Source organism: Sorex fumeus, unplaced genomic scaffold (assembly GCF_029834395.1).
Source record: "Sorex fumeus unplaced genomic scaffold, SorFum_2.1 ptg000008l, whole genome shotgun sequence".
In the NCBI taxonomy this organism is placed as follows: domain Eukaryota; kingdom Metazoa; phylum Chordata; class Mammalia; order Eulipotyphla; family Soricidae; genus Sorex; species Sorex fumeus.
In genome coordinates, this window is record NW_026606065.1 from 79114960 (window position 1) to 79130050 (window position 15091).

Sequence of the window (15091 nt, forward strand, 5' to 3'; positions counted from 1 at the left end):
TAGTTTTAGGGCATTTGCTCATTCACTATGTGAATGCTCCAGCCTCTGCTCTTAATGCATCTATTGAATGTTGATGTGCTTACTGACTGTCCTTGGTATCGCTGACAACTTAAACAGTGATTCATGTGTTGGCAATCATGGTGGGGGAACGATGTTGTATTAAATAAATGACCAGCATGGGAGCTCTCCTACGACTGCTCAGGCAAACCCAATGCTTGGACAATCCTTTTGTGTCTGTCTTCTTGTGCATTTGTCTCATTCTCTATAATCAACTGGCCCCCACTGTACCAAGGTCAAAGGTGCCAATCTGACTGGCACATGATGTGAATCACAGAGATGAAAGAAAAAAAGGGGGGACTCACTGAGCAAGCTACACTTTCCCCAGGTTTAGCTGCAGTCTATAGTTAAGGCTCAACTCTTGGCATCTCTATCCTTCACAGTTACCCTCACAGCACCTGCCTATATTAAGATTGCTTGCCCTAGTTTCCTCCTTGATTTTTGATCATGGAAACAGATGTAACATTTGTGAAACATCCATTTTTGTGTAAGAAAAAGTCATGCTGAACATCTGAGATTTTTTTTTTTAGTATTTTATTTGTGCTAACTTTTAACCAATAATGTAATTAAGCCAGGCATTTTCCATCGCTTGGTCACATTTGAATATTCAAGTCATTCTCCCTTCATATATAATTCTAGCAATAGAGATTACATGATAGCTGAAGAGATGGTATTATCTTAATATAATTCCTCAGACTGAGACCAGACTATGCCATAGAAAAATAATGCAAGACAGGTACTCAGCTTCTAAAGCAATCTCTTTGAAAAATCAGTAAAGCTAATTTCAATATAATAACTTAATCCAATATGTATAAAGTATTACCATTCTAAATATAATCCACAAAAGATATTCAAGAGATATTTTGTGTTACCATTTTTACAGCAGGGTTTCAAAATCAGTGTGTTTTCTTCCACTCTGGAGCATGTTAATTCAGACATGTTACATTTAAATTACTTAATAAGAGCAGGTGGCCAGGGGCTCCTGAAGCAGATAATGCCACCCTGAGTTCTCATGTCATTCTAGAGATTTTAAACATTTTTGTGGAAAGGGCCACATGGAGCCAAGAAATAAGTTTGAGACTGCACTGTTATTAATCAGGAATATTAATCTGGGCAAACAATTTCCTCTCTTTTAGTCTAAAGTTTCTTCTTTGCCAAAAGATCTTGGTCTACTGGGCCCCTTTACACCCAAACATCTTTATCTATAAGCCTGGAATCGAAATAACACAATGTAAAAATTTACAGAGAAACAGAGTTACCAGGAACTGGGGTAATAAAGGTTAAGAAGCAATTACTTAATGACTATTTTGAGTCAGACAGATAAATAGGGGGATCCCCGGCAATGAATTCTTGAGAAATAATAAAACCAAGGTTGGATTTGTAAAAGTTCTCTGCCACTAGTCCTAAAGCAGTTAAAAGCATTATGAGTGGACCCACTTTGTGGACACTAAAGCTGAGAACTATTAAGACTCTAATTGGTCTGTGCTCAGGACTCACTCCTAGCACTGCTCAGGGAACCATATGTGGTTCCAGGTATTGAACTGGGTAAGCCACATGCAAGGCAAATACTTAAATTCCTGTACTATCTCTTCTGCCCCAAACATTGTTTTCTAAAGAAGGAAACTTAATAATTAATTTCCTATGATCCTATAAAAATAGAATTTTTAGACATTTCACACCAGAGCTGGAGTGAAAGTACAGGTGTTAAGTGCTTTCCTAGCAATCAGTCTATCCCACTTTGATTCCTAGCATTGTATATGGTCCCCTAAGACCCCCCCAGAGGTTACACTTGAAAATAGAATCAGAAATTATCCCTGAACACCATCAGGTGTGGTCCAAACTACCCCCTCTAAAGAAATTTGAAACTGGACAGGCTTAAGGAACTAAGGCAATTTTCTTAATATAAAAATATAAAGCAAGACTGTTCACAATAGCCAAAATTTGGGGGAAAAAAACGAATGCCCGAGAACAGATGACTGGTTAAAGAAACTTTGGTACATCTACACAACGGAATACTATGCAGCTATTAGAAAAGATGAAGTCATGAAATTTACATACTAGTGGTACTACATGGAAAGCATCATGCTAAGCGAAATGAGTCAGAAAGAGCGGGATAGACACAGAAAGATTGCATTCATCTGGGGAACATAAAGCAACAGAAAGGGAGACTAACACCCAGGAATGACTGAGATTAGTACCAGGAATTTTGCTCCATGACTTGAAGGCCAGCCACATGTGCTAGGTGAAAAGGAAGCTCAGATAGAGAAGAGAGCACCAAATAAAGGGTGTTGTGAGGACCCTCCCAGGGTGGGAGAAGCATGCTAAAAGTAGTCTATAGACCAAACATGATTGCCACTCAATGCCTCTCTTGCAAAACACAGTACCCAAAAGAAGAGAGAGAGAACAAGGGGGAATACCCTGCCACAGAGGCAGGGTGGGACGGGGGGATGGGGGGTGGGGGGGATGCTGGGACCCGTGGTTGTGGAGGATGGGCACTGGTGGAGGGATGGGTACTTGATCATTGTATAACTGAAACCCAAGCACAAACATTTATAAGTCTATAACTGTACCAAACATGGTGTTTCACTAATAAAAAATTTTTTTAAAAAATAAAAGAAAATAAAATAAAAGTAAAAGAAAAAAAAAGAAAAGTATCATGCTAAGTGAAATGAGCCAGAAAGAGAGGGACAGACATAGAAAAACTACACCCATCTGGGGAATATAAAGTAACAGAATGGTAGACAAACACCCAAGAATAGTTGAGATAAGTACCAGGAGGTCTGCTCCACAGCTTGGAAGCCAGCAGCACATGCTGGGGGGGAAAGGCAGCTCAGATAGAGAAGGGAACACCAAGTAAAGGATGTTTGGAGGATTCACTTGGGATACGAGATGCGTGCTGAAAGTAGACTATAGACTGAACATGATGGCCACCGGATACCTCTATTGCAAATCACAACACCCTAAAAGAGAGAGCAAAAGGGAATGCCCTGACACAAAGGCGGGTTGGGGTGGAGGGGATGGGGCGGGGGGTGGGAGGGCTACTGGGATCAATGGTGGTGGAGAATGGGCACTGGTGGAGGGATGGGTACTCTATCATTGTATAACTGAAACCCAAGTACGAAAGTTTGTAAGTCTACAACTGTACCTCATGGTGTTTCACTAATAAAAAAAAGGAGACAAAAAATAAATAAAAATAAATAAAATACAAAGTAAGATATAAAATATGTAACAATAAATATTTAATATATTAAGGATGAGGAAATGGCAGAGAGGAGGGGTTAAGGTGATTTGCCGGTTCTAAGCCAACATTCCCAACATTATATATATATATATATATATGTATATATATATACATATATATGTATATATATATTTTGCTTTTTGGGTCACATCCGGCGATGCACAGGGGTTACTCCTGGTTCATGCATTCAGGAATTACTCCTGGCTGTGCTCGGGGGACCATATGTGATGCTGGGAATTGAACACTGGTCGGGTTGCGTGCAAGGCAAACGTCCTACCCGCTGTGCTATCGCTCCAGCCCCCTAACATTATATTTAACTGAAATGTTTATTACTCTATAATTTTCTGATTCAGATTGGTCTTTCTTTTTATTAGTTTGAATTTATAGGCCTAACGTTATAGGCCTGTACCTTTTCAATGAAGAGACATTGTTAGAACCAAAATAAAAACATACCACACCAGTGTTTAGAAGCAAAATTTCTGTTCAGGTCTGTGCCAGTACAAATATTGTTTTCATGAAAAGAACGGTTCTTTCTCCACATCCGATCCTAAAGAAGCAAAACACAGGTAACTGCAGGGTGAGGTTTGTAGTTCGAGGCAAGATAAACTTTCAAGCATAATTGGCCCTAGTTGTTTTTCTCTCCTTCAAAATAGTCACTTCATTCTTTCACTGTCTCCATGTTTCTCTCACAAGACAACTATACCTGTTGAATCTGTCACAATTACTCAAACGTGTTTAGCTTGAATCAAACAAAATTAAAGCATTTAATCAATTTCAAACTCCACACATAAAAATTTTGTTTAGTTTTGCTAAGATGCTAATTGGTCTTGTTTGATCTTGTTTCCTTTTAAGAATGATGGAGAGAGAAGATTTGGGTTAAAATAGAAGCCAAAGATAAATAAACCAACCACAAGGTATTAGTTTTACTTGTATGTTGAATAGAAGAAATGAACTTGCTGATTTTGTTTTTAAATTAATACACAGGGACCAAGAGACAGAACAGGGGTTAAGGCACATACCTTGCATATAGCCAGTTCCATTTGATCCCTAATACTACATGGTCCCTGCCACCCCCCACCCCAAGTATCACTGAGTGTGGCCCTAGAAGTCCTGATCACCACTGGGGTATCTAGGATAACCTCCAGTAACATAGGCAAAGCAATATTATGCTTGAAAAGCATCCCACATAATAAAGTTAGGATACAAGTGGAAAATTATGTGTCTCTTTGACACTTATGATTTTAAATAAATCTTAACAATTTTTAGGATAATTGCACTGTGGCAATTTTTTTATGAAAAGATCACTTTTTTGATGTGCATGATGAAATAATTATTGATGGAATGATATTTGCTGAGATTATTTTCTGAATAGCTGTGATTTGTTTAAAATTAATGTGGGTAAAGTAGAAATAGGTGGGAGATGTAGGCATATATTGGCTGTGATATCATTATTGTTCAGTGAGGGTAGAGAGGAGCTTTACCATTATTTCTATTTTTGTATATGTTAGGACGTTTACATTAAAAATTAATTTTTTTATTATAAAACGTTTGTGCTCCAGGATAAAACAATTGTGATATAGGATTTTACGAATAGTTCAGTCCATGAATCTTATATCCCCAAAGAAGGAATGTCTTTTTCTTTGCCTTCACATACCTTTTTCCAAGTGAAGTCATAACCATCCACATTAACTACTGGCAAAACATAAAAATTCACGTGCCTCAAAATACCGGTATATATTCTTTCTTTTTCATAGAATTGTGTCACCTAAAAATAAAAACATCAAGTTTTATAATGTATCTCAAGTTCTTCTAAATTAGTATGTTGTTTAAAGTATTTATTTTAAAACATTTAAATGCACTTTATAGTTTAGAAATGAGTCCGTACTCATACAGAATACCTGGGAAATACAATAGAAAGAAAATGAATATTACTCTTTGATATAAATTCTGTCTAAAAAGTGCTGATATTTTCTGTTAAAAATTCATTTGATATGTATAGATTTACAGATTAACTTTCAGTAAAGAAGAGTTTAAGTCCTTAAAAAAAACTGATCATTGACTTTTGCTGTCAAATGTTGGTAAATAACCTGAGCATGGGACAGACACAGGGTCTTCACTTAAAAAATAAGAAACAGAATAAAAAATCTTCCAAGATTCCTTTCAAGAAACAAAAATAATGTTTAATTAAATCCATATGATCTGCTTTAGAATTACAAAACCTGTGTTATATTTCTATAATGTGTTATAATTTCTATAATGTGTTATATTTCTATAATTTCTATAAATATTGCTATATTTTGGGTAGGGTGTTTGCCTTGCACACGGCCGACTTGGGTTCAATTTCTTTGTTCCCTCTCGGAGAGCCTGGCAAGCTACCGAAAATATTCCGCCCGAATGGCAAAGCCTGGCAAGCTACTGGTGACGTATTCAATATGCCAAAAATAGTAACAACAAGTCTCTCAATGGAGACATTACTGGTGCCTGCTCGAGCAAATGGATGAACAATGGGAGGACAGTGTTTCAGTGATACAGTGTTATATTTCAGCTTTTATTTTTAATAATTCACATCAGCATTAAAACTAACCTGTATTATGTCCAGATAAAACTGGGTGAATTTTTTACTTTCCTTATAACTCATGGATCTAAGTTTTTGTTACAATAGAGTGTATTTTCAAAATAGTGACTGATTTGTCTTTAATATCAATGGCAGCTTTCCTGGGTATATGGCACAACTTACCAAATTAGGCTTGTCTGACACTGTTCTCTAGTTTAGCTCATACCAAACTTGGGATCACATACTTCAACATGATCCAAAGATAGAGGTCTGAGAAATTTGCCCTAAAATAACCACACGTAGTGACAGGAGAACCACAAAGACAAATTTCAGTTAGTCAAAAAATTTCATCTACAACTAAACTTTGCTATAAAATCTTCATTTGTGATAACTTGCTATGATCGTGGATCAGTTTACAGTTATTTGTTGCTTTAAACATTATCTAAAGGATGTTGTTAAGAAATATTTTTTTTCATTATTGGCAAAACATCTTTTAGTTCTAAATTAGCTATTTTGCTAAAAATTGACTAGTTTCACTTTAGATAGCTAAAATATATATAAATGTTCTAGGCCAGTATTTCTCAGTCAGGGGTCACAGGCTATTTCAAGGAGGTCAAAGGTGCAAATTGTATGTATGGAAGGCCACAGCACAAGAATGGGGACCAAATTGTAGGAAGGGTGGACGGGGGGGATAGAGGGGATGTTGCATTATAGTTTTCATTTGCATTTTTCTAATGCAGAATAACAGTGGGTGAACATGTTTCAAGTGCTTATTGGCCATTAGTATACTTATTTGCAGGACTGTCTTTTCAGCACTTTTGATCATTTTTGAAATAAATGACTTGTAAGTTTTCTATATATTTTCATTGCAATTCTCTTATCACATTTATGATTTGCAATATTTTCCTCCCACTATTTTGAGAATACACTCTATTGTAACAAAAATTTAGATTTTTTAACAGAAAAAAATCAACACTTTTTAGAGTTTATAGTTTCCTGGTATCCCTTGAAAAACGCAAAGGACTTAACTTTTAATGAAATCTTATTTTATAAGATTTGTTTTTTATCATTATTTCTTTTGTTATTTGTACTTTTAGTACCATAGCTAATAAGTGATTGACTAACTGAAAGTTACAATTAGAAGATATGCAACTTCTATGTTTATTTCTAAGCATTCATTTTCCTCTTAGCTTCTATCTTTAGGTCTATAATTGATTTTGAATTAATATTTCATTTTAAACGATATGAGGGAAGTGTCTCTCTTCACTTTTTTTTTGCATGTGGATATCTAGTCATTCCAGTAGATGATTTTTGTTTTCCCTGAAGCATCATATTTACAGTACAATTGTTAATAGTAGGGCTTCACGCATACAATGTTCCAACACCTCATCTACCACCAGAGTACCAAGGATGCCTTGTTTGACCTTACATAAAAGCACCATTTAGACATGTGGTGAGAGCAGACTTGTCTAACTGTATTTTTTTGTTGTTGTTGAATCACCATGAGCTACACTTACAAAGATTTCATGTTTGAGTTTCAGCCATACAGTGATGAACATCCATCCCTCCACCAGTGTACATTTTCCACCACCAGTGTACCCAGTGTCCCTACCCACCCCCACGTCCCACCCCACCCCTACCTCTATGACAGAAAGTTTCCCTCTTATACGCTCTCTCTACTAATGGGCATTATGGTTTGCAATACAATGAGAGGTCATCATTTTTGGTCCTTTATCTACTTTCAGCACACATCTCCCATCCCAAGTGATTCCGATCCCTCCAACCATCATTGACTTAGTGATCCCTTCTTTATCTCAGCTGCCTTCTCCCCCAGCTCATAAGGTAGGCTTCCAACTGTGGAGCAATCTTCCTGGCCCTTGTCTCTATCGTCCTTGGGTATTAGTCTCATATTATGGTATTTTATATTCCACAAACGAGTGCAGTCATTCTATATGTGTCCCTCTCTTTCTGACTCATTTCACTTAGCATGATACTCTCCATGACCATCCACTTACAAGCAAACTTTTTTGATTTCATCTTTCCTAACAGCTACATAGTATTCCATTGGTAGATATAACAAAGTTTCTTTGCCCAGTCCTCTATTCTCGGGCAGTTGGGTCGTTTCTAGATTTTGGCTATTGTGAACAGTGCTGCAATGAACATACAGGTGCGGATGTGATTTCTACAGTACTTTTTTGCACCCTCAGGATATATTCCCAGAAGTGGTATTGTGTATTTTTAAAGACGGTGAAGATCCAGAGCAAGTGAAAACTGCTGACAATGTGAGGATGAAACAAAACTCTTAAGAAGCTTAGAAAAATCAAGGACTTAGGGGAAACCATGCAATAAGAGAAGCCAGTGCTTGTAAAAGTAGAAATAATTCCTGGTGGAAGACTGACTTCAGTGAATTAACCAGTTAATGTGTTAGCATCCTCAGGACTTGGGGTATTTTCCTGATTGGTTAAGGATAAGATAGAGACCAAAGAGATAGTGCAAGGGTTAAGATACTTTTCTTGCATGTGACTGACCCTGTTTTGATTCCTGGCTCCACATATGCTCTTTCAAGCACCGCCGGGAGTGATCCTTGAGCACAGACAGATCCAGGAATAATTTCTCAGCACAATTGATGTATGACTTCCCTTCCCCCCCCCCCACAAAAAAGAAAGAAGGATAATATTGCACTGTTCTTGGAAATTGGACAATTATATCTAGCTTTCCAGGCATTGTAGGGATTAAGGGGAGAGATAGATATAGAGAAATCCAAGAAATGTTCTTAATTGAATTTTTGAATAACATTATTAGTTATTAATATAGTTTCAACTTGAATTTTTTCCAGTTACTTAGACTTTCAAAAGCATACAATCTGGATATCTAAACATATCTCTAAAGTATAATTAATCTCCAAGATTCTATAATCATTGTAAGTCTGTCAGTAATGTCAACAATGTTTCAAGACATGACTTTTCAAAATCACATTTTTGATCAAGCTGAACACATTCATAAGTCTAACATGAACAAATTCTTTACCATAAGTTTATGATCTGAGTGTTGTGAGGCTTAGTTTTCTGTAAACACATTTACTGTTATGGTGTTATATCTAGTGGATAAATAACATAATGAAGTTGGAAACTGTTGAATTTATTGCTGACAGATGTGGGACTTCATCCTTCTAGCAAAAAGTCCCAAGGATGGGATGTGCCCCTAGGTAAGATAGTTTAGGTAACAGAATGCAAAGGGCTTGCAAAAACACACCCAGGAAAGAATAATATAACAGGAAAGAATAGAATAGACAACAAACATCTGTGGCTGCTGCAGATGCCAGGCAGGCATAAATGAAGACTGTTTAGGATCTTTTAGATATAGGGATAGCAGTTCCCTATGACATAAAAGCTGAGCTTAGTTACATTACTATAGATAGGCAACTATATGTAAATAATTGTCTTTGTTCTTCCGATGACTGTTGGTTTAAGACAATAAATATGGAATGTAATAGAAAACTTGGGGTCTCTGACCCCTGCTTTTCTCTCTTATGTCTTTCTTGTTTACTTAATCCTCACCAAGCCCCTTTGTCAGACCCTGCTTCAAACCTGGGACTGGTTCCTATCATTCAGAAAAGACCTTAACTAAATATTGTTGAAGGAAAGATTTTACAATATGCTAATTAGCTTAATTGAAGTGGCTTCTTCCTATAAAAGAATGAGAAAAAGAAGTCGAGGGTATCAGAAAAGAGCACACAGCAAGTGAAAATTAGGGGGTAGGAGATAGAAAGACTGATTCTTATCAGCTGGGCCTGTGGTAGATGATTACTCATCTTCCAAACATACTTTGCTTGGGATCACAGTTGCTTTATCTTTATTATGGTTTCAAAACACAACAGTACCTACTAACAAATTAACCAAAAGTCTTTTGACAGAGAAAAAATTAGTACAGAAAGTCACACAAGACACTATGAATGGAATATTTTAAAATAATAATCTGCTATTTGCTCTTTCACTAGAAATACAGCAAAGAGCTATAAATTCCATTTTTACACCTATCTCTATGAATGCTTGCATAATTTAGATGCTATAAATGGCAATAAAGCATTTAGCCCATTAGTATACAGTGTTTAGACACTTTTGAGTTTAGACACTTTTGGGACTCCAGAGTTGTAGTTCAGCTTAAACATGTGGCATTTGTTTAAGTTTCAAATTTAACAAGGGGCAGTTGAGCACTAGTTATGTGAACCAAATGATACACTGGATTATAGAATCAAAAAAGTGAGGTTAGAGAGGATCTTCACTTCCTGGTTGTAGAACACATGGAGATATTGGGAAATAGGTAGCAGAGAACATGCAAGCACTGTAGGTTATTGCCCCACACCTAGGCCCTACATATCTCTTTTCTATGGCTCTTCATCTATCCTTTCTCATATGGTCTTATTATAAACTAGCAACACTAAGCAAATGTTTTCTCTGAGATCTATGAGTCACTCTAGCAAATTAATTGACCCTGAGAAGGAGGTTGTGAGAACTCCTAGATTATAGCTGATTGGTCAGATGCCCAGGAGACAATCTGGCCTTGCAATTGTCGTGGGCAGAAAGAACGTACTGAGCCCTTAACCTTAGTTGCTGAGACTATCAGAAAGTGCCAGGACTGAGTTAGAAGGACTCAGCAGATGTCACAGAATTGCTCATATAGGGGAACCTCTGCTCAACAAGCTGCACCTCCTCCCGCTCCACTCCTTACACACACACACACAAACACACACAAACACACACACACACGGTGTTAAAAAGATCTTTAGAATAGTAGTGGTATCAGCATAAAGGAGAATAGGAGAAGTGTAGGTTTTCCTCAAAGAGACATAAGCGGTAAGACTCCAATTCATCTGTGTACGCTTATTTTCTAAATATAAAAATAAACCCATATATATTATTTTAAAGAGTACTTTTTAATTTTTTCATTTACTATGGTTTTAACCATTACAAAAGTCAGATGATTTGGGAGCTGGAGAGATAGGCCAAGGGTTAAGGTGCTTGTCTTGTTTGCAGCTGATCCTGATTCAAATCTCCAGTATCACCTATGGCGTGACTGCCAGGAGAGAACTCTGAACACAGAACTAGGAGTGAACCCTGAGTACTTCCAGGTGTGGCCCAGACAATTAAATAGTGAAAATATGATTTGGATTAGTTTTAGGCAGGCGAGAAAAGGGCTTCTTAACTATCCCTTCAGAGGGCATACTGTGTGGATGCAGGCCAGAAAATTCAGATTCATGTTGCTGGGGCAAAATACTCAGCTCTGAGGTTCTTAAACTGTATCTTGCTCCCCTTGTTACTTCTAAGGTCTGGGATCTGATGTGCAATTTTTAAGCTTGTGCAAAAAAATAATTTAATCTTACTAGAGTTCTGCAAGGAGGTAGGATAGAGGGTAACAAGTGTCAGAGCAGAGAGGTGATCAGATCAGGAAGGACAAATCTTTGCAATGACAACAATATGAAATGAGTTGATAGAAAATAAAATTTCTTTCTAGTCCTTTGTACATTCAGTGATAGAATAAAAAAAATTTTTCCCTCTTGCTTTGCACTTTTCTCTCTCCATGAATACTGCTCCCTTCATTACCCAAAATAAAGAAAAACATCCAATATGAAGGTCCTGATCACCCAATATCGGAGTTTCTAAGGGTTTATTCAGTTGTACTCTCCAAATTAGGTAAAGGAAGCACTGATGGTGGCTGGAAACTCAGTGGGCTCAAAATGTTGTGCCACACTCAATCCATGAGGTAAAGAAGATGATAAGGCAAGTGAGGGAAAGCAGAGTTGTATTTGTCCAGACACAGCAGAGCAGAAATACATTTTACCTTTCATGGATTTTATTTGCTAAGACAAATGGATATAAATGGCAACCTCTTGGTTTCCTAACTCATCTATTTTGTGTAATTGTGTGTGCGAATAGAGACAATTACCATTATCAGAAGGACACTCATTTTTCAGCTCTTTTTTCCAGAGGCAATGACTCTGGATAAATCAATGTGGAGGATATGTGTGCCCATTTTATAAGAGACGAAGCATAAATTTTACTCTTTTCAATTATTGTAGAAGTTTATGGTTATTATAATTTCTACTTATATGACACTCTTCGTCTTCTATCTGGATTTTTGGAGCCAAGGCCTTTTTTTTCAGGGACAAAATTCACTATTATGACACATGGGGAAATATAATATCTTCTGTAAAGCTGAAAATTATGTTCAATTTTCAAGGTCAGGATATGGCAATAGATAGTTCAAATCAGAAGAAAAAGAAATTGGGACATAATGCAGAAAATTGTTTCAGTTCCTTCTTGTATTTAGCAAATATATTGCAATTATGAACTGTTTCTTAATTCCCTCCACCCCCTGTATTCGGTTCCACCCAGAACTATTAGAAAGAAAAAGCCAATAATTCTTTAAAGTGAGTTAAAAAAAATTAAAGTCTTGGTTCTCAAGCATGATGTTTTTTTTTTTTGAAAGTTATGAAAATGGCAGCTTCCCAAGCCTCTACTCCACAGTTCTAAAGTGAGAATTCTAGGATGAGAGGTGGGAAAACACTTGTTAATAAACAGCTCATTTATACAGACATGGGTAACTTGGGGGCTTCATATTGAAAAACTCAAAACTGAGAGAATGTGAATACTTACATAGCCTATGAACCATAAGCAGAAAGCAGGAGAGATCCATTCTCTGGCGTGCATTCCACAGTCAATCCATATGGCATTTTTGGCTCTTTGTTCTTTACTAGAAATCTGCCAAAGAAAATCCCAACCAATAACAGGATGCCTCAGGATACAACTTTGATTTCTATTGTGTGAATATTTAATCCATTCAACAAATCTATGAAATATACATTATTCTCTTATTTCCTTTGAGAATTCGCAAGACAAATTAAAAGCTGGTGAGAGCAAAGGTCACATAGCTATTGAGAATCAAGACTGAAGTTTGAAGCCAGGATTCTTAAACATCTTTTAGTTCCCTCACAATTACCAAATTATATCAGATTACATCCAAGCTGCATGTGGAAGGGTGGAAGTCCAGGGCTGAGAATTAGTTTTCAGACCTTAACTTTGCTCTTCATTAGATGTAAATGGGTGTGAGTTGGGCAGACAACTCCATTAAAGGTATAGCAGAGAGAAAAGGAAACCAGTTGCACCAAAGAGAAACCTGGACATGCTTTACTCGCACCATTTCCCTAAGAAACACTCCTTTTGCATCATCTGTTACCAATTCACTCACCAAGGGCCCTCAAAGTTTTATAAGTCTCCCTGCATTTGGCACTGCAAGTTTTCATCAATTCAAGTTAACACCCAGAAATTCTGGGGTTGGGGATCAAACTTAATTTTAAAAAGGTAGAAACCTAACCTCAAATAGCTGACTATTAAATTTCAGAAGTGATTCCAGAATGCAAAAGAAAGAAAAAGCTATTTTAAGAACCATAAGAAAACTAACACTCTCCCCAGAGTTGACAGCAATGGCCCGTCCCCTAACATACCTTTAACACATAGAGTGGGTTCTTCTCAAATGAAGATCCAATGTGGATTTTTTTAACAATATCAGGATACAGATCAGTTATCACTTCCATCCAAGCATAGATCTAATAAAGAAAACCCCAGCAGTTAGTAGAACAACTTCAAATAGAATAACTTCAAAACCTGTTTGTGATGACTCCTATGGAAGAAGACAACTCCTAGGGAAGGTTTACCCTCAAACACTGTTGTACAGGGAAAGAACACAAGTCCCAAACTCTTAGGGCAAGGATCATTTACCCCTGGATTCTTTTAGAGCAGAATAACTACGGTGCACTTAACATGCAGGTGTTGGTCTGATGATGGGTATTGTGTTAAGAGTCTCCTGGAGGATGATCTCACACCAAATACTGATGCTGACAGTATTTATAATGTTGGAGATTTAATCATTAGGAATTTTCTCATAGAAATTGTTTTGGTCTAAAGAAAGACTAATTGGAGAACTCTAATGTTACAATAAATTATGTTGTAGGATAATTTTTTCCACAGGGAGGAAAAATTGTTGTATGAGGGCAGATTTATAGACATATAAACATATAGAGAGGTGGGAGGGAGTGAGGGATGAAGGAAGGAAGGAATGAAGGGAGGAAAGAAGGATAAAATGAGTTTTAATCATTTTCTGAAATTTCATCATTATGAACTAATTATGAACTAAATTGTTCCCCCTCTCCCAATTCACATATTAAAGGCCTAATCCCTCAGAAAATGATCTGTTTGGAAGTAGGGCCTTTGAGATGCAGTTAAATTAAACCAAAGCCATTAGAGTGGATTCTAATCTATTTGATTGGTGTCCTCAAGAGAATAATAGGGCCAGGAGAAGAATAGGACCAGGAGAGAGCTCAAAGGGTAAATGCTTTGCTTGCTAAACCTCCCTCCAACTTCCTTTTCTGGCACTGCATGGTATCCAGAGCACTGCTGGGGTTGAACAACTAATTCAGAATGGGGACTAGTCCCTGAACACCTCTTGGTGCACATGCTCACACACAGAGAGTAGTGAACAGGATGCACAGAGATACTGGGATGTGCACATACAAAGGAAAGACTTTGGGATGATACAGCAAGAAGGCAGTTGTATCTGCAAGGTAAGGAGAGACGCTCCGGAAGATACTACTGTGCCAACTCCTTGATTGAAAACACCCAGCCTCCCAGACTGTGACAGAAAACGTGACTATTTTCACACATCCCAGTCTGTGGGCCTTTATTATGTCAGATAAATGCAGTACATGGCAAACTAACAGTACCATGTACTTTTTTTTTCCTCCTTTGTCTTTCCAACTCCTTGCTGGAGCTAGAGTAAGAACACAACAATCTTTAGAACAAAATTATTTGAATAGATTTTTTTAATATTTGAAAAATATTTTTTCTTTAAGACATTTCCTTCTTCCCAGTGAACTCTACACAGCGGTGCCACATTCACACTGTCTAGTTTACTCGCCCCTCCTGCCTGGCTGCTGTACTCTGGGCATGTTGTTTGATGATGCTGTGTGGTTGGCAGACTCTGGAGGGAGATGGTCTTGTGGGGAAGCCAGGGGCTGGGGAGGAAAAGTAAAGGAAGAGGATGCAATTTTAAGATCCTCATCAATCAGCCTGACATATACATTTTGAAAGCAGACCGAATCCTACTTTAACTAACTGGAAAGGAACAGATGCTTTTGAAGATTAAATAGAGAATTGATTCTTATTAAGTCATTGTTGTAATACAAC

General features: G+C 37.2%; 1 protein-coding gene across 1 annotated transcript in view; it reads right to left on the reverse strand.

The window, feature by feature from the left end:
• Positions 1 to 15091, reverse strand: part of CPB2 (carboxypeptidase B2) — a 48606-nt gene that overhangs the window by 9657 nt on the left and 23858 nt on the right. Inside the window, exons 5-8 of the mRNA XM_056109877.1 lie at positions 13354 to 13455; positions 12506 to 12610; positions 4953 to 5063; positions 3752 to 3845 (exon numbers count right to left, since the gene is read on the reverse strand). Of these exons, the coding sequence (XP_055965852.1) occupies positions 3752 to 3845; positions 4953 to 5063; positions 12506 to 12610; positions 13354 to 13455 (412 nt within the window). The remainder of the gene's footprint in view (positions 1 to 3751; positions 3846 to 4952; positions 5064 to 12505; positions 12611 to 13353; positions 13456 to 15091) is intronic.